This window comes from Ambystoma mexicanum, chromosome 8 (assembly GCF_040938575.1).
Source record: "Ambystoma mexicanum isolate Mex_15411 chromosome 8, UKY_AmexF1_1, whole genome shotgun sequence".
NCBI classification, from domain to species: domain Eukaryota; kingdom Metazoa; phylum Chordata; class Amphibia; order Caudata; family Ambystomatidae; genus Ambystoma; species Ambystoma mexicanum.
This window is the reverse complement of record NC_090929.1, coordinates 13,566,976-13,592,689: the sequence shown is the minus strand read 5'-3', so window position 1 is coordinate 13,592,689 and position 25,714 is coordinate 13,566,976. Positions and strand designations below refer to the sequence as shown.

The window sequence follows — 25,714 nt, the reverse complement described above, 5'->3', positions numbered from 1 at the left end:
ATGCGACCATCATAAGCTGCTTTTAACTACTTTTTTCGGGGGCCCCGAACCCCACGAACCGCCTCATCGAGGGCCGACATCCTGCTGCACCTGCGGGTCGATTCCTGTGGCCCTGGAAGACCGGCCTCGCCTTATAGACCGTGCGACACGATCCCGCGGACCAGGGCCAAGATGGCGGCTCCCGAGCCCTGCAAGACGCGGCGGCCCGCACTCTAAAGCCGCTCGCGCCGTAACATTCAGCTAAGGGCCGAAGACACACGAACGCCCAGCTGGACTGACGAGGGGGGCCTGTGGGGCACCCGTGAAGCTTGGAGCGCGAACGACGGAAGGTGCTAACGGGACGACCAGCCTGGAACGTCCCGGACGAGGGCGCTGCCAGCCACAGAACCGGGAGCCGGGGTCTCGGAGGCCCTTCGAGGTGAGCGGGGGGGACTAACGCAACCGACACATACAGGCGTGCCCGGCCTGGTAACCCGAAGAAGCGGCCCCGGCGCACACTATCCGTCCCCCCTGAGCCTACGGAGCCGCCCACAGCATACAGCGACCCGCCATCGCGGCCCGCCCGATACGGCTTCCTCGGCCACTCCATCGCGGCTCACCTCGGCCACCTCGGTAACAGTGAAGCCCGGAGGCTCAGTCGACATGTCTACCAAAGGAGCAAGGGCTAAGCAACGTCAGACCACCATCGACACGTTCACGGCGGCGGGGCCCACAGCGCCAGAGAACATGAGCGAGACTCTTGCTGCAGACCTACCCGACCCCTTGGGGCCATCAGCGGAACCTAGTAACACACAGATCCTTGAAGCTATCAAACTTTCCCAGGCAGCCGTGGAGCATAAAATAGACGCAGTCGCCATAGACTTGAACCTCCTGCGCCAAGACGTCCGATCCCTGGCCGGCAGAACAGAGGTGCTGGAGGCCCAGGTCCGCGAGAACACTGAAGCTAAGACAGTGCTCCTCAAAGATGTCGATGTACTTCAACAAAAAGTTAAAAACCTGGAAGACAGGGTCGAAGAGGCAGAGGGGCGCGCACGCCGCAACAACATTCGCCTCCTGGGGCTCCCGGAGGGCATCGAGGGATCGGACCCCACGAACTTCGTGGAGAATCTCCTGATACAGGAGATTGGAGCAGAAAAACTCTCTCAGGGCTTTGTAATCGAAAGGGCTCACCGATCCCTCACATCGAAACCCCCTCCTGGCAGCCCACCCAGACCCGTGATCGCAAAAGTACTTAACTACAGAGACCGGGAAACCATCCTCACCTTCTCGCGGTCAGGTGGCCAGATCTGCAGGGGTTCAGCCAAGATATCCATCTACCCTGACTATACCTTTCAGGTTCAAACGAAGAGGGCACAGTTCATACACACCAAAGCAAGACTGAAGGCTGCAGGCCTACGCTACATGCTCCTCTACCCCTCCAGATTGAAGGTGATACGAAACAACAGAACTCACCTCTTCGATACCCCGGCAGAGGCCCGAGACTGGATGGACAGGGAGCAGATCCCAGATGTCGAAGTCAGGAAACGACAACTCCGCTGAGCCCCGTCTCCCAAGGCCCCGGTGCCTTTCGGAGGCCCCACCATGGAACGGCCACTTACGCCGCAGCTGACCGGATTTCATAACACGAGGCGCCCGGACGAACACTCCCCTACCCCTGGAAGTTCTTTCTTGTTAAGGGTACTCATTACCCGCCCGTAGGGCACCATGCGACCGTCCTTCGGTCTAAAGGAGCGGAAACGGGTCTGTCATAGTGAGGAGCTCCTCACTCGACCTGGTTTATGTTGGGGAAGTTCACAGTTACGGGGGGGTGGGATAGGGGAAGTTGGCACAGTTGTTAAGTGCCCGAATCAGGGACAACCAAGACCACCAACATCCATTTCAGTCAGCACGGACGAGGCACCTACCCTCCGCTGGATATGCTGGCAGCCACTGAAGCAGAAGTTCAGGGGTGCAAGTAACCCGGCTGAGACCCGCATGCACGTGTCTCCAGGAAACCACACGATCCCCACGATCCTCCTGCCACTGGTGGTGCTCCCGGGGGCGTTGGACATAGCCACCAGAATCCCAAATCTCACATGGCCGATTCGTTGAAAATCCTGACGTGGAACGTCAGAGGCATGAACAGCTTCGTGAAACAACGGCGCATACTCTCCTATATTAAAAGAAGCAAAACCAAAATAGCCCTGCTACAAGAAACACACCTTACGTCGGACAAACTGAAAGCATTGGCCAAGGCCTGGCGTGGTACCCTGATAGGTTCCTCCTACTCCTCCTACGCCAGGGGTGTCCTGATCTGGGTGGACCCCTCTGTCCCCTTCCGGTTGGTCGGCTCCAAAGCAGACAATGAGGGCAGGATGGCAATTGCATGTGGCACCATTGAAGGGAGAGAGGTTTGTCTAATCAGCACTTATGCACCCAACCATGATGCAACCACCTTCTTCCACTCCCTGTATCCACGCCTCGGCCCTTACAGGGACCAAACCATGATATGGGGGGGCGACCATAACTGCACCTTAGACCCCCTGAAAGATAGGTCGGACGATAAGCATACACGCCCTTCCCCGCCTGCCAAAATTCTGTCAAGGTTGATACAGCAGTTACAACTCCGAGACTTGTGGAGAGAACAGCACCCAGATGCACGTGTGTTCTCCTTTTACTCCCCTCCTCACGCAGTCCACACTAGGATAGACTACCTTTTCGTGAGCCTAGAACAACAGGCAACGTTCGGCGGTGCTCAGTACCAGCCCAGAGTACTGTCCGATCATTCCCCACTAGTAGCCACCTGGGAGATCTACCCGCCTAGACCCCCTGTCCCCACCTGGAGACTTAGGGCTGAAGCTCTCCTAGACATAGCCCTCCGCGAACAGATTGCTGATAGGACTGAAGACTACTGGGAAAGGAACCTCAACAGTGTTAAACACATAGGCACCGCCTGGGAGGCATACAAAGTGGTCCTGAGAGGGGAGATGATTGCAACCATGGGCGGAGCACTGAGGTCGATTACTTCCTCCTTAGAACATGCAGAGAGTGAGTTGGGGGTGCTCGAAGGCAGACTAGACCCATCCCCAGAACATTTACAGAAGGTGATTGACCTCAAACAAACCTGTCTCACGCACTGGGAGTCCCTGGGTAGGCTGAGCTATGCCAAACACACCGAACGTACCCACGCTCTAGGTGACAAACCTGGTAAACTCCTAGCTTGGCTGTACAAGAGAGAAGCCCCCAGAACACCCATTTGCCAAGTACTCAAACCAAATGGCTCCCTAGTGCACACCCAGACTGAAATTAATTCGGTGTTCTCTGACTTTTACAGCAATTTATATGCTGAACCCCCGCCCGTGGACGTCTCCGACATGGAGGACATCCTGGACGACATAGATCTCCCCAGGCTAGAGCCCCATATGACGGACGCCTTGGACGAACCCATCACCCCAGATGAGGTCAAGGTAATCATTAGGTCACTCCCGACCGGTAAGTCCCCAGGTACTGATGGCCTCCCGGGGGAATTTTATAAATTGCACGAAGAGACCTTGGCCCCACTGTTGGCACAGGTGTTCAACGAAGCCTACGAGCGGGGTGCCCTCCCCGACTCCATGAGGGAGGCGGTGATTGTCCCCCTCCTAAAACCCGGGAAAGACGGATCGCACTGCGGCTCATATAGACCCCTTTCCATGTTAAATGTCGATTGCAAGATCCTAACCTCCCTGCTAGCTAGTAGACTGCGAAGGGTAATTCCCCACCTGATCCACCAGGACCAAACGGGTTACGTGCCCGGCCGCTCCATAACAGAGAACCTGCGTAGGTTGCACCATATTATGTACACCACGGAGCAGAGGCCTCAGAAATACGCGGTGGCGTCACTAGACGCCACCAAGGCCTTTGATTCAGTGCGTTGGGAATGGCTTTATGCCACTATGGCTAAAATGGGGATAGGACCTGCCTTCCTGAAATGGACCCGGCTAGTCTACACCAACCCCACCGCTAGGGTGCGCACGAATAGGACCTTCTCAAACAAATGGGCGTTACATAGAGGCACTCGCCAGGGCTGCCCACTCTCCCCGATGCTATACATCATCGCCACCGAACCCGTAGCCACGTACCTTAGGCAGGAATACGGAGATGGGGGTATTGTAATCGACGGAGTGACCCACCTCGTCTCTATGTATGCGGATGATACGCTATTGTTCTTACATAACCCCGAACACCTCCTGCCCTACATCTTAGAAACACTGGACGGATTCAGTAGATACACGGGTATCCGTATTAACAAAGATAAGTCCTGCCTCTACCCTCTTGCCGCCCTATATAAAGATGGCCCTGGATCCCTCCCCTCCCTAGATCTAGAATGGCAAGCGACCTCCTTTAGATACCTGGGAATCACCATACACCGGGACCCATTCACGGAACATACACTTAATACGGTGAGAGCCAAAGACACTCTAGAAAAATCTATGGAATTCTGGGGTAAGCTTCCGCTCTCCATGGCCGGTAGGGCCGGTCTACTCAAAATGGTTGCTCTCCCCCGCCTACTATATAACTTTACAAACGTTCCCTACAATATCCCCCCTCCTTCTTTAAAAACATAAACAAACTATGCAGACGGTTCCTTTGGCAGGAGGGCAGACACAGGGTGGCGCTGGACACACTCCAAAGACCTTACGAGAGGGGAGGAGTTAAGGTCCCTAATTTTGAATTGTACTACCTGGCGAGCCAGCTAAGGCATGTGATGCGATGGATGGCCGATGAGACCTCCTCGGACACTAGGCTCCTCCAACCTGCATTACCCAACCTCCTCCTGAGGGACCTACTGTGGGCACAGGGCAGATTCACACAGCCCCTTCCATACTTAATTAGACTTGGAATAAAGCTCTGGAACAGAGCGTGCAAAACAGTGGGGCCAGCTGATCCTTTCTCACCACAAATCCCTATAGCAGCAATTATGGCTCATCAGCCATGGGGCTTTCACGAATCACGCACCCAATGGGAACCTTACGGAGTGGCCACCCTGGGAGATTTAATGCGGGATGAAGAGATCATGCCCTTTCCTGATCTTGCTGAAACTACGGGATTACCCGCTGGCCAATTTTTGCTCCATGGGGCAGTGATACACGCCATTAGGGTCAGATGGCCGGAGGCTACCACCCCCATGACGGAAAATACGGTCATAGAAACACTATTGAACACAGCCGAGGGCGGCCATGAAACCTCGCGATTGTATGAAACCCTGCTCCAGGGCACGACTAACACCGAGCTTAAATGTAGAGCAAAATGGGAAATCGAATTTGGCTTAGACTTCACGGATGCCGAGTGGGAGAAAATAACCCACTACCATAAAAAAGTCTCCAGGAATGCCCGATTGCAGCTCATTCAACTGTACATCACTAACAGAGCGTACCTAACACCAGAGGCTATGTCTAATTTCAGGGGAGCCGAGGTCCAGCTATGCCCCAAATGTAGGGAGCCGAAGGCGGGTATGACGCATATGTTCTGGGGCTGCCCGGAGATACGCCACTTCTGGACACAGGTTCGGGGGAGGGTGGCGGACGCAGACATCGAGCTAGAGGTGAACTGCCCCGCAGTATGCATCCTGGGCAGATGCAAACGCCACCAAAAAAACAAACCTCTGAACAAGCTCAAAGACTTGATCTACATAACTGCGAAGAGGCGCATAGCCATGGGATGGAAGAGCCCTAGGGCCCCGCACGAGGCACTGTGGTGGGGGGACCTGACTAAATGGATAATGGCGGAGACTGGCGCGTGGGAAACGGCAATCCTTGAACAAAGGCTAGACTCCAGCGGAGAACTACAACGCTGGGTGGCCTTGACTGAGCCACTTCTGCATCCTAATAACTCTGACGATGCCTCGGATGGATCGGACTTCCCTAGCCATCAATCTGGCCTATCGTAATGGGACAATAATGTTTACTTGGTCTTGAGTTGGGGGGGTGGGGGTGGGTGGGTTACGTTACTTTCTGATTATTCGTCTGATATTCAAGTGATGTATACTTGTTTTTGTTAATCTGTTAAAACCAATAAATACATTTAAAAAAAAAAAAAAAAAAGCTGAAGCTAAATGATCCGGAGCAGGTAAGCAGAAGCAGGATGATCCGGAGCAGGTAAGCAGAAGCAGGATGGTCCGGAGCAGGTAAGCAGATGCTGGCTCATCCAGAGCACAGCAAGTGTGTTGCTGATACAGCTCACAGTAAGCAACACGAAGCACTGGAAGAATCTTGGGTGTGGCTTAAATATCCAGCCACACCCAAACACTAGAGAGCTCATGAGTTATCATGCACTTCCTGTTTGGCAACAGGAAGTGGTAACCAGGAAGTTACTACAAACACTAGGATGGAATGAAAGGAGGGATTTGTTATGGGTTCTTTGTGTGCCTATGCCAGGCCTGCCAAGCCTCCACCCAGCTTGCCCCAACTACCTGCCTGATACCCATGACAGTTTTAGTCGAGTCCCTCTTTGTTGGATGGGTGAGAAGTCTGGAACACCTATATCCAGCATTCAATGTTTTAATCGAGTGCCTCTTTGTTGGATGGTTGAGGAGTCTGGGACTTCTATACCCAGCATTCAATGTTTTAGTTGAGTGCTTCTTTGATGGATGGTTGAGAAGTCTAGAGCACCTATATACAGCATTCAATGTTTTAGTCGAGTCCCTCTTTGTTAGATGGGCGAAAAGTCTGGGACACCTATACCCAGCATTCAGTGTTTTAGTCGCGGTCCTCTTTGTTGGATGGTTGAGAAGTCTGGGACTCCTATACCCAGCATTCAATGTTTTAGTCGAGTGCCTCTTTGTTGGATGGTTGAGGAGTCTGGGACTCCTATGCCCAGCACTCAATGTTTTAGTCGAGTGCCTCTTTGTTGAATGGATGAGGAGTCTGGGACTCCTATACCGATCATTCATTGTTTTAGTCGAGTGCCTCTTTGTTGGATGGTTGAGGAGTCTGGGACTCCTATACCCCAGCATTCAATGTTTTAGTCAAGTATTGTAAACTTCCTGTACTTCCCATCTACCTTTTTGATTTGGTTTAATAAACCGATGGTTCTCTGAATATAATGCGCCCTTGTATCTGCCTTGGTGGATTTAGCTGTTACATAAAAGCCTAAATACACGATGGAATCCACAATCTCCAGGTTTTTCCCTCCACCCACCAAGACAATGGAACAACGTTCCTTTTTCTTGTTAATCTGATAACCTTTGTCTTGATTGGGTTAATAATAAGATTATTTATCTAGGAGTATGAAATGAATGCATCAATTAATTTCTGCAAACCTTGTGGTGTCTGGTCAAACAAAAGAAAATAATCGGCATGAACAATCCAAATTAATTGTTGGTTATTCAGCCTGGGCAATGCAAATGCTTTAGTGTGGAGGTGACAATACTGTATCTATTAATGCTTTAGTGTCGTGACTACTACATGGATAATACGGCATCTATTAATGCTTTAGTATGGAGGTGACTGCTACATGGATAATATTGCCACTATTAATGATTTAGTGTGGAGGTGACTGCTACATGGATAATATTGCCTCTATTAATGATTTAGTGTGATGACTACTGCATGGGTAATACTGCCTCCATTAATGCTTTAGTGTGGTGATGACTACTACAGGATAATACTGCATCTATTAATGCATTAGTGTGGAGGTGACTACTACATGGATAATATTGCCTCTATTAATGATTTAGTGTGATGACTACTGCATGGGTAATACTGCCTGCATTAATGCTTTAGTGTGGAGGTGACTACTACAGAATAATACTGCATCTATTAATGCATTAGTGTGGAGGTGACTACTACATGGATAATATTGCCTCTATTAATGATTTAGTGTGATGACTACTGCATGGGTAATACTGCCTGCATTAATGCTTTAGTGTGGAGGTGACTACTACAGAATAATACTGCATCTATTAATGATTTAGTGTGATGACTACTGCATGGGTAATACTGCCTCCATTACTGCTTTAGTGTGGAGGTGACTACTACAGGATAATACTGCATCTATTAATGCGTTAGTGTGGAGGTGACTACTACATGGATAATATTGCCTCTATTAATGATTTAGTGTGATGACTACTGCATGGGTAATACTGCCTCCATTAATGCTTTAGTGTGGAGGTGACTACTACAGGATAATACTGCATCTATTAATGCATTAGTGTGGAGGTGACTACTACATGGATAATATTGCCTCTATTAATGATTTAGTGTGATGACTACTGCATGGGTAATACTGCCTCCATTAATGCTTTAGTGTGGTGATGACTACTACATAGATAATACAGTATTTATTAAGGCTTTAGTGTGGAGGTGAATATTGCATGGATAATACGGCATCGTTTAATGCTTTAGTGTGGAGGTGAATAGTGCATGGATAATACTGCATCTATTAATGCTTTAGTGTGGAGGTGAATATTGCATGGATAATATGGCATTGTTTAATGCTTTAGTGTGGAGGTGAATATTGCATGGATCATACTGTATCTATTTATGCTTAAGAGTGGAGGCATTTACCTCCACACAAAAGCAGGCAGATCTTTTGATGTGTGGGATTCCGGGCCTGGCTAGTGCAGAGCAGTAAAACATGCACTATGTGTTAATTCTGCACGTTCTTGGCCATTAACACACTCAATGTGAGGCCCTGTGAGTGACCTTTTATTTCCACCAGGATGGCAGAAAGGGAAAGACTGTGCACCACGGTCCTATAGAGAAGCCTAATTTTTCTATGTTTTGTTGTTTTCCCACCGAGTGACCTCGGTTTTAACCTAAACCTCTAGTTTTCTGTTAGTCCTATATATAATTCTCTAAGGCTGTCTGCGCATTGGAGACCAGTCATGCACACAGTCCAGACACCCTTACCCCAAAAACTATTTTAGGTTTTGATAATGTGCTTTGGCACACCAGTGTAATCAGCCCTATAGGTAAGGGGCATGCCAGGCAGTTTTAAAAATAAGCAAATGCCCAAAAAAATTTAAAAAGGCAATACAAATACTCCCCACGAAAATAGTAGGAAGCTACATAGAAGCCTTCCTTCCTGCTTTAAAACAGGGAAAAGAACACAATGATACTAGCAGCAACAAAAGCGTTTGCCTTAAGATAAAAAAAAAAGATATGTATGATTTTGGACAGAGCACAATCAAAATGTATACCTCAAGTTTCAACTCTGGAAACCGAGAAACATTTGAATAGCTAGAATTATTTATGAACAATATGTGTACTATGGTAGTCAACAAGATGTGTTGTGAATCGTGAGTGATAACCTTGAAAAAGAGCAGAGGGGTCGAAACACGTGTTGGAAGGGCAGGTGTAATCTAGGGAGCACGGGTATAACCTTTGGTATAATCCATGCACAAATGTGTTACTCACCAAAATACTGTTATTATGCTTTGCTTCAGGGAAGAATAACTTATAATACCAACTGCAAAAAATGTTTTTATTTTTTAATTGAAGGTTGATTTAGAATGCAACAAGCAATCAATAATATATCATTTGAATATTAATACTTTTTTGGACTTGGGCACTCTAACACACACTATGTATAAAAAGCAGAATAAAAGTGCAAGCGAAAAGAAAACGATCAGAAGAGGATGTGACCTGCAAAGAGCATTGTGGGTAGCAGCCGCATGCCATGCATGATCGGTACTAGAGGAATGTATCTATCAATGCCTAAGCTACAGCTAGAAAACACATTGTAGTACCCTAGGCCAACCACTAGATGGTGGACTATGCAAGTGACTCTGAACCATAGCCGTCTGTTGTGAGAGGGTGAGGGTTTTGGCCCTGTAAGGGGGGACAGAGACCACCCAAGGGTACATGCCAGAACCGTTCGTAGCCCTGGTGAAAACGGGGTGGGACTATGAGAGATTTTTAAAGGCTCTTTGTGAAATGTCCCAATCCCGGGGAAAAGAATAGGTACAGATTTGCCCCTGGAGTCAGGTGAGACGCAGAACTAGTGGAAGGCGTGGGGGTAGTACAGGCATTCACAAGTGCAAAAAGCCCATAGGAATGGGGCAAAGTGAAAGGTGTTTGGGTGAGGTCAGGAGAGGTGGAGGTGGACGGAAGGCAGAGGATAGTACTGAGGAGATTGTGGAGGCATTTGATAGGTGAGAGAGAGTGGTACCGAGTAGAAAGAGTGAAGGGAGTGAGAGCTTGTAGGAAGGGGTGAGATGGGAAGGAGTGAAAGTGTAGAAAGTGAGATTTAGTGAAGAGGCAAGTAGTTGCGAGAGGAGTGTGAGAAGGCCAGAGGGACAGACTGTTAGGCAGAATCCAGGGCAGTTCCCTTAGGGAGCACTACCCCAGATTAGGACTACAGGTAAGAGCAATAAATCCCCTTTGGTATCAGTCCGTACCACAAAGATTTAGTTGGTAGCTGTGGCTGAGCAGTCAGACCTATCTCAAGAGGGAGATGAGCAGTATTCAGGGTTGACACAATAGGTAGTACAGTACTATGGAGCAAGGAAACACTGACCAAGGTTTTGTATTAAAAAGAGAATATATATTTATTTTATACACTTCTAAGTCAACACATAGATCACAGTTAATAAAGTAAGTTAGGTTTAGTCAAAAGAAAAGCATATACAACTCCCTATTCAATTGTAGACAAGTTTGCGGTATAGTGAAAACTGAGCAAAACGGCACAGTGAAAACCTACTACAAATGGCACTCTACCAATTCAACGAAAGGGAGGGAAAGTACAAGTTAAACCAAAATATCTTCAGAAACCCCCTAGCAACACTTCCCTGAAGTTTTGTGAACAAGTAATGCACAGTAACACTTTAACCAAAAGACAAGTGAATGAAAACTGAGGAAAATGGCACTCCACAAGTTAAAACAGTAGGAAGGAAGAGGGGTTTAGGTGCATCAACACATTTCTCATTGAAAATAATCTAGTGAGAGCAGATCTAACAAATCAGCCAGAGTCAATAGGCCTGAGCCAGAGTCAGTGGTACAGGACCAAGAGTTTAGGAGCAAAAATGTTCTTGTAGCTGCAGTCAAGTCTTTAGTAGAAAACCTTTGAAGAGGTAGATGCAAGGCGAAAGACAATGTTAATAGAGAGGGCGGCCGACCCCACAAGTAGTTAAAGGATTTAAAACACCTTTAGGGCTACCACGGAGAAAGGGCGGCCTGGCGGAACAATGTACCTTAAACGTGGAGAAGTGGCTCCTGCGGTGGCGGTTGTTCCTGGTAGTTCCTGCAGGTCGAGGGGTCCAACAGAGGAAGAGAGGCTCTCGTCATGGAGGAAGGTTTGAGTCGCTGCACTACCCAGGGATGAAACCAGCCGCGGTGCTGCCAAGCGAAGTTTAAAAGGTATGCTCCTTTTAATCGCGGTCTGGGTCGATAGCTGTCTGGCTACCCGGTCTTCAAGTGCGGGGCACTGTCGAGTCGACCAAGGCAGGTCCGAGGATGCGATAGGTGAACCGGTTGACACCACCAGCTCAAGGGAAGGAGGCTTCTCCGCTGAAGATCTCCTCTCGACATGTGGAAGAAAAGTGGTGAGACGATCCGGCAGGGCTTCACCGGGGTGTAGATGCTGAAGATGTCTTTGGCTTCTCTTCCCTTCGGTTCCGTAGTTCCAGTGGTAACGTCTTGCTCTTCCAGTCCTCAGGACCCTGCTTTTATGCAGAAAGAGAGCCATTCATACAGCTTAGCTGTCACTCACACAGTAGAGTAGTCATCTTGGCGGGAGACCCTCTAGCCTATCAGGTTAGAGTGCGACCTGAGTTGCGGTGGCAACTCTGTCCGGGGGTTCTACTCCCCCTCCCCAACAACAGACCCACCCCAGACTCAGTGGTGCCGAAAGGAGGGCTCCTTGGCAGAAGCCCGCCAAAAGGACGAACAAAGGATCCCCGACCTGGGTTAGGAAAATGGAGTAAGACTCGAGAAAGAAGTTTTATCAAAGTTCTGGCAAATAAAACCTACCGGAGTAAAGTTAATAAAAAAATAGACCGGCGGTATGTTAAAGGCTGTCAGTAAAAGTGGTAGCCTCGAACAATGGGAAAATCCCATAGAGAAATATTCACGGTTGAATATAAAAGGTAGTAACCACTGCCACCAGCCAGAAACTTTGTAGAGGGGGACTTTAAGGTACCCTCTCGAAAATAAACATAGGGGAAAAACTATTAACCCCTTCCAGTACTTCCATATTAAGATGGGGTGTACTGGTTAAGTTCATTAAAATCGACTAGTAAAGTCAATGGGGACTTTACATGCCCTGGGAGACAGTAGTCAGTCCCAGGGTATGGAGTCTGTTTGGGGGTCGCTATGACACCCCTGTGTCACGGCACGGAGGGTGCTGTGTAACACATGTGCATAAAGATGATTCCTATGGGTGTGAGAAAAGATCCCATAGGCATTGCACACAAAAATAGCCTAGAACACACATAGCAAAAATGCCTAAGAGTGGGAAAAAGAGTCTCACTCTTAGCAGGTAAAAAGAAACAACCCCTTCAAATCCAGCAAAGCTGCTGGGGGACTCTATAGGTAAGGGAAATTAGCCATGAAATGAGAATTCTCCCTAACACTCGCCCCCCCCCCCCCAGACTAAGGGACAGGAGGATCTAATCCACTCCTGGATGAGTCTCTTACCTCTAGTCGGTTAAAAACATCCTAGAGAGACCATCAGCATTTTGGTGGTGACATCCTGACCTGTGCTCAATGGTAAAATCAAACCCTTGGGGGCAGATTGACCATCTTAGCAGTGTTGGGTTTTCCCCTTTCATTTGCATCAACCATTTCAAGTGTTGGTGGTCTGTTTGAATGGTGAAAGTAGATCCATAGATGTATGGTCTAAACTTCTTCAAAGCCCACACAATGGCAAAACATTCTCTCTCAATAGTTGCCCACCTTGTTTCAGGTTCCTTCAGTTTCCTACTGATGCAGCAAATGGGGTGTTCCCTACCTTTCTCATCCAGTTGACTGAGTACTGCACCTATACCTATATTGGAAGCATCTGTCTGTACAATGAAGGGTTGGTGGTAGTCAGGAGCTCTGAGAACTGGAGCTTGACAAAGGGCTTTCTTTAGGCTTTCAAAGGCCTGATTGCACTCCTCATTCCATTTGACCTTTTTAGGAAACTTAGGAGAAGAGATTACATTCAGAGGAGAAGCTATGGATCCATAGTTCTCAATTAAATTCCTGTAATACCCAGTGAGGCCTAGGAAGGCTCTCACCTGAGTTTGAGTAGAAGGGGTTGTCCAATTTTGCACAGCTTCAATCTTGCTGAGCAAAGGCCTTGTTTCACCACCTCCTACCTCATGCCCAAGGTAGACCACTTTACTCTGACCAATTTGACATTTGCTTGCCTTTATGGTCAGATGGGCCTGTTGCAGAGCCTGCTAAACATATCCTAGGTGGTCAACCTGTTCTTTCCAAGTAGGGCTGAACACTGCAATGTCATCCAAGTATGCCATGCAGAAGTCCTCCATCCCATTCAGAACCTGATTAACCATCCTTTGGAATTTAGCAGCTGCATTCTTTAATCCAAAAGGCATAACCTTAAACTGGTATAAGCCAACTGGGGTGGAGAATGCAGTTTTCTCCTTGGCATGGTCAGTCAGGGCTAGCATGATCCAATACATCAATCAGGTGTGTTCAACATTAATTGATGTATAGCGTGATCCAATACATCAATTGAGTGTATTCAACATTATAAAGTGCCTAGTGCATAATTATTAGGTGATAAAATGTCCCCATTCCTGTATGGTGCAAAGTGCATAGATCTAAAAATTGGAACTCCACACTTTTAATAAAATGCGTCACTCAAGATCGCATACACCACTCATTTGTCTAATGCATAGTGCAGCTAAGTAATGCTCAAATTCGAATTCATTGTTATCCAATACATAGTGTATAGAACTGCAAAAGGGGGGGACTATGTTCATTTAGTCAGGATGCTGTCCTGTCAACTCATCATCCTTCTAACACGGCAAAAATGTCCTCAAACATTGCATATACTGTTAAAACAAACTCTAATATACATAAATATATATGAAAAGTGTATAAAATAACAATCAGTGTAAACATGTTGGTGCACAAACAATCACCTATTCAGTTAAAAACATATATATGTATATGTACTGACAAACAAGTTAAAACCGTGTTAAAATGCAAACGTTTGAGCGTCTCTCAGTATTTACGGACTGTATAGTTCCAACAATTTGTTGTGCGTCTCAATTCTTGATATTTGCTGGAAGATTATAAGTTGGAAAGAACCAAGAAAGCCACAGGAAAATGAACCATACGGGGAACAGGAAAGAGAGGAATTGAAGACCAATATCCAACAATTAATAATCATTGTCCCAAAAATGTATAAAGTTCCTCATCTATGTTGTGTCCATATGGAAAATCCAATATGCGGCCTGGGGGTGGAAGTCGTCTTCATCCTCCGACGATCGAACTTCTGTTAGCCTAGGGAGCGAGGCACTCTTGGCAAGAGTGGATGATTGCCTGGAGTCATGCGGCGATCCCGATCGAGAACGCCCAGAGGACACCGAATCGGACCGTTCTGTTTGTGCCTCTTTCCGAGAACTCGACGTCGTCGAGTCTCGGTTGGACTTCGTGTGTGTGGTGTGTGAAGCGCTTGTGTCGCCGGGGGTCTTCCCCATAGCCGCCCTGCCGGACGACCTTCCGAGGTCGGGGACTTGCGCTCGGCTGTCTTTCGACACCGTAATGCCCTCGCCGTCCGAAAGTACGGCGTTGCTGCCGTCGCTGAAGGCGCCCTCCGCTGCCATGGCCGCCTGCCTGGCGTGGTGGGCCCAACGCTTCGTCAAACGGTCCTTAAGTGTCTTAGGTTTAAACCTACTACACGCTCTGCAGTTCGCTTCGGGGTGGTCCCTCGGCAAGCAGAGATTGCACGTGGCGTGCCTGTCGACCCAAGGGTATTTGCGATTGCACTTGGGGCAGAATTGAAAAGGGGTACCCTCCATACGCACCTTGAGGCAGCTGGCTGTTAAGTGTAGGAAATGTATAAGGTGTACCTATATACCAAGAGTGTAGAGTATGTACAACCCCCCACTCTCCCTACTTGCAGGGCCGAGGCCAGAGGCCTTCCAAGGCCCGGGCCGAGGCCAGAGGCCTTCCGAGGCCCAAATCCGTCGTGCAGCAGCCGACGGTCGATTTCTTCTCCAGCCGGCGTCGAGTGTTGAAGTTCGACATTGGGATGGGGAAGGATGTAAATAAATTAATATTTTAGCAAAAGTATGGCTAAGGCCAGGGGACTCTGCAAAATGCTTCCGACCAGTATGGCGGAAAAAAACAATCTGAGGATCCTAGACACGTGAGGGATCTTGGGTACAGTGGATGTCACACTAGGGATAGTATTACTGGCACGCCCTGTGTCGACACCCATTTTCGAGTTTCGAAAAACAAACTGTAATACTCCGCAGCTTCCACTAGATGTCGGCCTATGCACAGCATGTGAATCTAAGCAGATACAAGCATCAGAAATACGATTACGGTGAGTAATGTATCCCATATAAATATATATATATATATGTGTGTGTGTGTGTGTATGTATATATCATCATTAAGTCGCCGGCTTCTTCACATATTCATTCATAGTCACGGCTCTAGATCATGAATGCTACCTTCTTGCAGAGAACAAGTGGACACACTGGAGGAGATGATGGAGAAACAAATGTCTGAGGGAGAACGCTTGAGCTCTGAGCTGCAACAAGAACACAAGAACAAGAGGATGGTGGAGACAATCCTGGGCCAGGCAGCAAGCGCACTGAAGGACGTCCTGCTGGTGAGGGTTCTAGGGTGATAGCTGAGATGTCGAGGTGTCAGACACTGCTGGGCCTGAGGTCATGACTAAGGTTGCTGGATGAATGTATCGCAGCTGCAGAAGCTCGTCCTGGGGTCAATGCTGAGGATTCTGGGGGTGATAGCTGAGATGTTGGGGTGTCAGTCATTGCTGGGCCTGAGATCATGACTAAGGTTGCTGGATGAATGGATCACAGCTGGAGAAGCTTGTCCTGGGGTCACTGCTGAAGATTCTGGGGGGATAGCTGAGAAGTTGGGGTGTTGGAGTCACTGCTGGGCCTGAGGTCATGACTAAGGTTGCTAGATGCCTGGGTCCACGCTGCAGAAGCTGCTCCTGGGGTCACTGCTGAGGATTCTGGGGTGATAGCTGAGATGTCGGGGTGTCAGAGTCACTGCTGGGCCTGAGCTCATGACTAAGGTTGCTGGATGAATGGATCGCAGCTGGAGAAGCTCGTCCTGGGGTCACCGTTGAGGATTCTGGGGGGATAGCTGAGATGTCGGGGTGTCCGAGTCACTACTGGGCCAGAGGTCATGACTAAGGTTGCTGGATGAATGGATCGAAGCTGGAGAAGCTCGTCCTGGGGTCAATGCTGAGGATTCTGGGGGTGATAGCTGAGATGTTGGGGTGTCAGTCATTGCTGGGCCTGAGATCATGACTAAGGTTGCTGGATGAATGGATCACAGCTGGAGAAGCTTGTCCTGGGGTCACTGCTGAAGATTCTGGGGGGATAGCTGAGAAGTTGGGGTGTCAGAGTCACTGCTGGCCTGGGGTCATGACGAAGGTTGCTGGATGAATGGATCACAGCTGGAGAAGCTTGTCCTGGGGTCACTGCTGAAGATTCTGGGGGGATAGCTGAGAAGTTGGGGTGTTGGAGTCACTGCTGGGCCTGAGGTCATGACTAAGGTTGCTGGATGCCTGGGTCCACGCTGCAGAAGCTTGTCCTGGGGTCACCACTGAAGATTCTGGGGTGATAGCTGAAATGTCGGGGTGTCCGAGTCACTGCTGGGCCTGAGCTCATGACTAAGGTTGCTGGATGAATGGATCACAGCTGGAGAAGTTTGTCCTGGGGTCACCACTGAGGATTCTGGGGGGATAGCTGAGATGTCGGGGTGTTGGAGTCACTGCTGGGCAAGAGGTCATGACTAAGGTTTGCTGGATGAATGGATCGCAGCTGGAGAAGCTCGTCCTGGGATCACTGCTGAGGATTCTGGGGTAATAGCTTAGAAGTTGGGGTATTGGAGTCACTGCTGGGCCTGAGCTCATGACTAAGTTTCTGGATGAATGGATCGCAGGTGGAGAAGCTGGTCCTGGGGTCACCATTGAGGTTTCTGGGGTGATAGCTGAGATGTCAGGGTGTCAGTCACTGCTGGGCCTGAATTCATAACTGAGGTTGCTGGATGAATTAATCGCAGCTGCAGAAGCTGTTCATGGGGTCCCAGCTGAGGATTCCGGGGTGATAGCTGAGATGTCGGGGTGTCCGAGTCACTGCTGGGCAAGAGGTCATGACTAAGGTTGCTGGATGAATGGATCGCAGCTGGAGAAGTTCATCCTGGGGTCACCACTGAGGATTCTGGGATGATAGCTGGGATGTTGGGGTGTCAGTCACTGCTGGGCCTGAGGTCATGACTAAGGTTGGTGGATGAATGGATCTCAGCTGGAGAGGCTCGTCCTGGGGTCACCGCTGAGGATTCTGGGGTGATAGCTGAGATGTCGGGGTGTCAGTCACTGCTGGTCCTGAGCTCATGACTAAAGTTGCTGGATGAATGGATCGCAGCTGCAGAAGCTCATCCTGGGGTCACTGCTGAGGATTCTGGGGTGATAGCTGAGATGTCGGGGTGACAGTCACTGCTGGGCCTGAGGTCATGACTAAGGTTTCTGGATGAATGGATCGCAGCTGCAGAAGCTCGTCCTGGGGTCACAGCTGAGGATTCTGGGGTGATAGCTGAGATGTCAGGGTGTCTGAGTCACTGGTGGGCCTGAGGTCATGACTAAGGTTGCTGGATGAATGGATTGCAGCTGCAGAAGCTGGTCCTGGGGTCACCACTGAGGATTCTGGGGTGATAGCTGAGATGTCGGGGTGACAGTCACTGCTGGGCCTGAGGTCATGACTAAGGTTTCTGGATGAATGGATCGCAGCTGGAGAAGCTCGTCCTGGGGTCACTGCTGAGGATTCTGGAATGTCGGGGCGTCAGTCACTGCTGGGCCTGAGGTCATCACTAAGGTTGCTGGATGAATGGATCGCAGCTGCAGAAGCTCACCCTGGGGTCACTGCTGAGGATTCTGGGGTGATAGCTGAGATGTCGGGGTGACAGTCACTGCTGGGCCTGAGGTCATGACTAAGGTTTCTGGATGAATGGATCGCAGCTGCAGAAGCTCGTCCTGGGGTCACTGCTGAGGATTCTGGGGTGATAGCTGAGATGTTGGGGTGTTGGAGTCACTGCTGGGTCTGAGATCATGACTAAGGTTGCTGGATGAATGGATCGCAGCTGGAGAAGCTCGTCCTGGGGTCACAGCTGAGGATTCTGGGGTGATAGCTGAGATGTTGGGGTGTTGGAGTCACTGCTGGGCCTGAGCTCATGACTAAGGTTGCTGGACTAATGGATCACAGCTGGAGAAGCTTGTCCTGTGGTCACCGCTGAAGATTCTGGGGTGATAGCTGAGATGTTGGGGTGTCCGAGTCACTGCTGGGCCTGAGGTCATGACTAAGGTTGCTGGATGAATGGATTGCAGCTGCAGAAGCTCGTCCTGGGGTCACCATTGAGGATTCTGTGGTGATCGCTGAGATGTCGGTGTGTCATTCACTGCTGTTCCTGAGCTCATGACTAAGGTTGCTGGATGAATGGATGGCAGCTGGGGAGCTCGTCCTGGGGTCACCATTGAGGATTCTGGGGTGATAGCTGAGATGTCAGGGTGTCAGTCACTGCTGGGCCTGAATTCATGGCTGAGGTTGCTGGATGAATTAATCGCAGCTGCAGAAGCTGCTCATAGGGTCCCAGCTGAGGATTCCGGGGTGATAGCTGAGATGTCGGGGTTTCCGAGTCACTGCTGGGCCTGTCGATGACTAAGGTTGCTGGATGAATGATTCGCAGCTGGAGAAGCTCGTCCTATGGTCACTGCTGAGGATTCTGGGGTAATAGCTTAGAAGTTGGGGTATTGGAGTCACTGCTGGGCCTGAGCTCATGACTAAGGTTTCTGGATGAATGGATCGCAGCTGGAGAAGCTCGTCATGGGGTCACCACTGAGGATTCTGGGGTGATAGCTGAGATGTTGGGGTGTCAGTCACTGCTGGTTCTGAGCTCATGACTAAGGTTGCTGGATGAATGGATCACAGCTGGAGAAGTTTGTCCTGGGGTCACCACTGAGGATTCTGGGGGGATAGCTGAGATGTCGGGGTGTTGGAGTCACTGCTGGGCCTGAGCTCATGACTAAGGTTGCTGGATGAATGGATCTCAGCTGCAGAAGCTCGTCCTGGGGTCACTGCTTAGAATTCTGGGGTGATAGCTGAGATGTCGGGGTGCCAGAGTCACCGCTGGGCCTGAGGTCATGACTAAGGTTGCTGGATGAATGGGTTGCAGCTGGAGGAGCTGGTCCTGGGGTCACAGCTGAGGATTGTGGGGTGATAGCTAAGATGTTGGTTTGTTGGGGTCACTGCTGGACCTGTGATCATGACTAAGGTTGCTGGATGAATGGATCACAGCTGCAGAAGCTCGTCCTGGGGTCACAGTTGAGATTTCTGGCGTGATAGCTGAGATGTCGGGGTGTCAGTCACTGCTGGGCCTGAGGTCATCACTAAGGTTGCTGGATGAATGGATCGCAGCTGGAGAAGCTCGTCCTGGGGTCACAGTTGAGGATTCTGTGGTGATAGCTGAGATGTCGGGGTGTCAGTCACTGCTGGGCCTGAGGTCATGACGAAGGTTGCTGGATGAATGGATCGCAGCTGCAGAAGCTGGTCCTGCGGTCACCGCTGAGGATTCTGGGGGGATAGCTGAGATGTCGGGGTGTTGGAGTCACTGCTGGGCAAGAGGTCATGACTAAGGTTGCTGGATGAATGGATCGCAGCTGGAGAGGCTCGTCCTGGGGTCACCGCTGAGGATTCTGGGGGGATAGCTGAGATGTCGGGGTGTTGGAGTCACTGCTGGGCAAGAGGTCATGACTAAGGTTGCTGGATGAATGGATCGCAGCTGCAGAAGCTCGTCCTGCGGTCACCGCTGAGGATTCTGGGGGGGATAGCTGAGATGTCGGGGTGTTGGAGTCACTGCTGGGCAAGAGGTCATGACTAAGGTTGCTGGATGAATGGATCGCAGCAGGAGAAGGTCATCCTGGGGTTACCGCTGAGGATTCTGGGGTGATAGCTGAGATGTCGGGGTGTCAGAATCACTTCTGAGCTTGAGGTCAGGACTAAGGTTGCTGGATGAATGGATCGCAGCTGGAGAAGCTCGTCCTGGGGATCACAGTTGAGGATTCTGGGGTGATAGCTGAGATGTTGGGGTGTCAGTCACTGCTGGGCCTGAGGTCATGACTAAGGTTGTTGGATGAATGGATCGCAGGTGGAGAAGCTCGTCCTGGTGTCATCGCTGAGGATTCTTGGGTTATAGCTGAGATGTTGGGGTGTTGGAGTCACTGCTGGGCCTTTGCTCATGACTAAGGTTGCTGGATGAATGGATCGCAGGTGGAGACGCTCGTCCTGGGGACACAGTTGAGGATTCTTGGGTTATAGCTGAGATGTCCGGGTGTCGGACACTGCTGGGCCTGAGCTCATGACTAAGGTTGCTGGATGAATGGATTGCAGCAGGAGAAGCTCGTCCGGGGGTCACTGCTGAGGATTCTGGGGTGAAAGCTGAGATGTTGGGGTGCCAGAGTCACTGCTGGGCCTGAGCTCACGACGAAGGTTGCTGGATGAATGGGTTGCAGCTGGAGGAGCTGGTCCTGGGGTCACAGCTGAGGATTGTGGGGTGATAGCTGAGATATCAGGGTGTCAGTCACTGCTGGGCCTGAGGTCATGACTAAGGTTGCTGGATGAATGGATCGCAGCTGGAGAAGCTCGTCATGGGGTCACCACTGAGGATTCTGGGCTGATAGCTGAGATGTTGGGGTGTCAGTCACTGTTGGTTCTGAGCTCATGACTAAGGTTGCTGGATGAATGGATCGCAGCTGGAGAAGCTAGTCCTGGGGTCAATGCTGAAGATTCTGGGGTAGCTGAGATGTCGGGGTGTCCCAGTCACTGCTGGGCCTGTGGTCATGACTAAGGTTGCTGGATGAATAGATCGCAGCTGGAGAAGCTCGTCATGGGGTCACTGCTGAGGATTCTGGGGTGATAGCTGAGATGTTGGGGTGCCAGAGTCACTGCTGGGCCTGAGGTCATGACTAAGGTTGCTGGATGAATGGATCGCAGCTGGAGAAGCTCTTCCTGGGGTCTCTGCTGAGGATTCTGGGGTGATAACTGAGATGTCGGGGTGTCAGTCACTGCTGGGCCTGAGATCATGATTAAGGTTGCTGGATAAATGGATCGCACTTGCAGAAGCTTGTCCTGGGGTCACTGCTGAGGATTCTGGGGTGATAGTGGTGCCAGAGTCACTGCTGGGCCTGAGCTCATGACTAAGGTTGCTGGATGAATGGATCGCAGCTGCAGAAGCTCGTCTTGGGGTCACCGTTGAGGATTCTGGGGTGATAGCTGAGATGTCGGGGTGTCAGTCACTGCTGGGCCTGAGCTCATGACTAAGGTTGCTGGATGAATGGATCGCAGCTGCAGAAGCTCGTCTTGGGGTCACCGTTGAGGATTCTGGGGTGATAGCTGAGATGTCGGGGTGTCCGAGTCACTGCTGGGCCTGAGGTAATGACTAAGGTTGCTGGATGAATGGATTGCAGCTGCAGAAGCTCGTCCTGGGGTCACCGTTGAGGATTCTGGGGGGATAGCTGAGATTTCGGGGTGTCCGAGTCACTGCTGGGCCTGAGGTCATGACTAAGGTTGCTGGATGAATGGATTGCAGCTCGAGAAGCTCGTCCTGGGGTCTCTGCTGAGGATTCCGGGGTGATAGCTGAGATGTTGGGGTGTTGGAGTCACTGCTGGGCCTGAGCTCATGACTAAGGTTGCTGGATGAATGGATCGCAGCTGCAGAAGCTCGTCCTCAGGTCACAGCTGAGGATTCTGGGGGTGATAGCTGAGATGTCGGGGTGTCAGTCACTGCTGGGTCTGAGGTCATGACTAAGGTTGCTGGATGAATGGATCGCAGCTGGAGAAGCTCGTCCTGGGGTCACTGTTGAGGATTCTGTGGTGATAGCTGAGATGTCGGGGTGTCAGTCACTGCTGGGTATGGGGTCATGACTAAGGTTGCTGAATGAATGGATCGCAGCTGGAGAAGCTGGTCCTGGGGATCACAGCTGAGGATTCTGGGGTGATAGCTGAGATGTTGGGGTGTTAGAGTGACTGCTGGGCCTGAGCTCATGACTAAGGTTGCTGGATGAATGGATCGCAGCTGCAGAAGCTCGTCCTGGGGTCACTGCTGAGGATTGTGGGGTGATAGCTGAGATTTCGGGGTGTTAGTCGCTGCTGGGCCTGAGGTCATGACTAAGGTTGCTGGATGAATGGGTCGCAGCTGGAGAAGCTCGTCTTTGGGTCACAGCTGAGGATTCTGGGGTGATAGCTGGGATGTGGGGGTGTCAGTCACTGCTGGGCCTGAGGTCATGACTAAGGTTGCTGGATGAATGGATCGCAGCTGGAGAAGCTCGTCCTGGGGTCACAGTTGAGATTTCTGGGGTGATAGCTGAGATGTCGGGGTGTCAGTCACTGCTGTTCCTGAGTTCATGACTAAGGTTGCTGGATGAATGGATCGCAGCTGGAGCAGCTCGTCCTGTGGTCACTGCTGAGGATTGTGGGGTGATAGCTGAGATATCGGGGTGTCAGTCACCGCTCGGCCTAGGTCATGACTAAGGTTGCTGGATGAATGGGTTGCAGCTGCAGAAGCTCGTCCTGGGGTCACAGCTGAGGATTCTGGGGTGATAGCTGAGATGTGGGGGTGTCATTCACTGCTGGGCCTGAGCTCATGACTAAGGTTGCTGGATGAATGGATCGCAGCTGCAGAAGCTCGTCCTGGGGTCACTGCTGAGGATTCTGGGGTGATAGCTGAGATGTTGGGGTGTTAGAGTGACTGCTGGGCCTGAGCTCATGACTAAGGTTGCTGGATGAATGGATCGCAGCTGCAGAAGCTCGTCCTGGGGTCACTGCTGAGGATTGTGGGGTGATAGCTGAGATTTCGGGGTGTTAGTCGCTGCTGGGCCTGAGGTCATGACTAAGGTTGCTGGATGAATGGGTCGCAGCTGGAGAAGCTCGTCTTTGGGTCACAGCTGAGGATTCTGGGGTGATGGCTGGGATGTGGGGGTGTCAGTCACTGCTGGGCCTGAGGTCATGACTAAGGTTGCTGGATGAATGGATCGCAGCTGGAGAAGCTCGTCCTCAGGTCACAGCTGAGGATTCTGGGGTGATAGCTGAGATGTCGGGGTGCCAGAGTCACTGCTGGGCCTGAGGTCCTGACTAAGGTTGCTGGATGAATGGATCGCAGCTGGAGAAGCTCGTCCTCAGGTCACAGCTGAGGATTCTGGGGTGATAGCTGAGATGTGGGGGTGTCATTCACTGCTGGGCCTGAGCTCATGACTAAGGTTGCTGGATGAATGGATCGCAGCTGGAGAAGCTCGTCCTGGGGTCACAGTTGAGATTTCTGGGGTGATAGCTGAGATGTCGGGGTGTCAGTCACCGCTCGGCCTAGGTCATGACTAAGGTTGCTGGATGAATGGGTTGCAGCTGGAGAAGCTCGTCATGGGGTCACCACTGAGGATTCTGGGGTGATAGCTGAGATGTTGGGGTGTCAGTCACTGCTGGGCCTGAGCTCATGACTAAGGTTCCTTGATGAATGGATCACAGCTGGAGAAGTTGATCCTGCAGTCCCAGCTGAGGATTCTGGGGTGATAGCTGAGATGTCGGGGTGTCAGTCACTGCTGGGCCTGAGCTCATGACTAAGGTTGCTGGATGAATGGATCGCAGCTGGAGAAGCTGGTCCTGGGGATCACAGCTGAGGATTCTGGGGTGATAGCTGAGATGTTGGGGTGTTAGAGTGACTGCTGGGCCTGAGCTCATGACTAAGGTTGCTGGATGAATGGATCGCAGCTGCAGAAGCTCGTCCTGGGGTCACTGCTGAGGATTGTGGGGTGATAGCTGAGATTTCAGGGTGTTAGTCGCCGCTGGGCCTGAGGTCATGACTAAGGTTGCTGGATGAATGGATCGCAGCTGGAGAAGCTCGTCCTGGGGTTACCGCTGAAGATTCTGGGGTGATAGTTGAGATTTCAGGGTGTTGGAGTCACTGCTGGTCCTGAGGTCATGACTAAGGTTGCTGGATGAATGGATCTCAGCTGGAGAGGCTCGTCCTGGGGTCACCGCTGAGGATTCTGGGGTGATAGCTGAGATGTCAGGGTGTCAGTCACTGCTGGGCCTGAGCTCATGACTAAGGTTGCTGGATGAATGGATCGCAGCTGCAGAAGCTCGTCCTGGGGTCACTGCTGAGGATTCTGGGGTGATAGCTGAGATGTTGGGGTGTTAGAGTGACTGCTGGGCCTGAGCACATGACTAAGGTTGCTGGATGAATGGATCGCAGCTGCAGAACCTCGTCCTGGGGTCACTGCTGAGGATTGTGGGGTGATAGCTGAGATGTCGGGGTGTCAGTCACTGCTGTTCCTGAGGTCATGACTAAGGTTGCTGGATGAATGGATCACAGCTGGAGAAGTTGATCCTGCGGTCCCAGCTGAGGATTCTGGGGTGATAGCTGAGATGTCGGGGTGTCAGTCACTGCTGGGCCTGAGCTCATGACTAAGGTTGCTGGATGAATGGATCGCAGCTGCAGAAGCTCGTCCTGGGGTCACTGCTGAGGATTGTGGGGTGATAGCTGAGATTCCGGGATGTTAGTCACCGCTGGGCCTGAGGTCATGACTAAGGTTGCTGGATGAATGGGTCGCAGCTGGAGAAGCTCGTCCTGGGGTCACAGTTGAGATTTCTGGGGTGATAGCTGAGATGTGGGGGTGACATTCACTGCTGGGCCTGAGGTCATGACTAAGGTTGCTGGATGAATGGATTGCAGCTGCAGAAGCTCGTCCTGGGGTCACCGCTGAAGATTCTGGGGTGATAGCTGAGATGTTGGGGTGTTGAGGTCACTGCTGGCCTGAGGTCATGACTAAGGTTGCTGGATGAAATCGTAGTTGGAGAAGCTCGTCCTGGGGTCACCGCTGAAGATTCTGGGGTGATAGCTGAGATGTCGGGGTGTTCAATCACTGCTGGGCCTGAGGTCATGACTAAGGTTGCTGGATGAATGGATCACAGCTGCAGAAGATCGTCCTGGGGTCACTGCTGAGGATTCTGGGGTGATAGCTGAGATGTTGGGGTGTCAGTCACTGCTGGTCCTGAGGTAATGATTAAGGTTGCTGGATGAATGGATCGCAGGTGGAGAAGCTTGTCCTGGGGTCACCGTTGAGGATTCTGTGGTGATAGCTGAGATGTTGGGGTGTTGGAGTCTCTGCTGGGCCTGAGGTCATGACTAAGGTTGCTGGATTAATGGATCACAGCTGGAGAAGCTTGTCCTGGGGTCACTGCTGAAGATTCTGGGGTGATAGCTGAGATGTTGGGGTGTTGGAGTCACTGCTGGGCCTGAAGTCATGACTAAGGTTGCTGGATGCCTGGGTCCACGCTGCAGAAGCTGCTCCTGGGGTCACTGCTGAAGATTCTGGGGTGATAGCTGAGATGTTGGGGTGTCCGAGTCACTGCTGGGCCTGAAGTCATGACTAAGGTTGCTGGATGAATGGATCACAGCTGGAGAAGCTTGTCCTGGGGTCATCGCTGAAGATTCTGGGGTGATAGCTGAGATGTTGGGGTGTTGGAGTCACTGCTGGGCCTGAGCACTTG

The 25,714-nt window shown here is 50.8% G+C and overlaps 1 protein-coding gene across 1 annotated transcript in view; it reads left to right on the top strand.

Moving 5' to 3' along the window:
* CFAP157 (cilia and flagella associated protein 157) overlaps positions 1 to 25,714 on the top strand; it is a 261,513-nt gene that overhangs the window by 181,942 nt on the left and 53,857 nt on the right. The window contains exon 6 of the mRNA XM_069609140.1: positions 15,606 to 15,756. Coding sequence (XP_069465241.1) covers positions 15,606 to 15,756 — 151 coding nt within the window. The remainder of the gene's footprint in view (positions 1 to 15,605; positions 15,757 to 25,714) is intronic.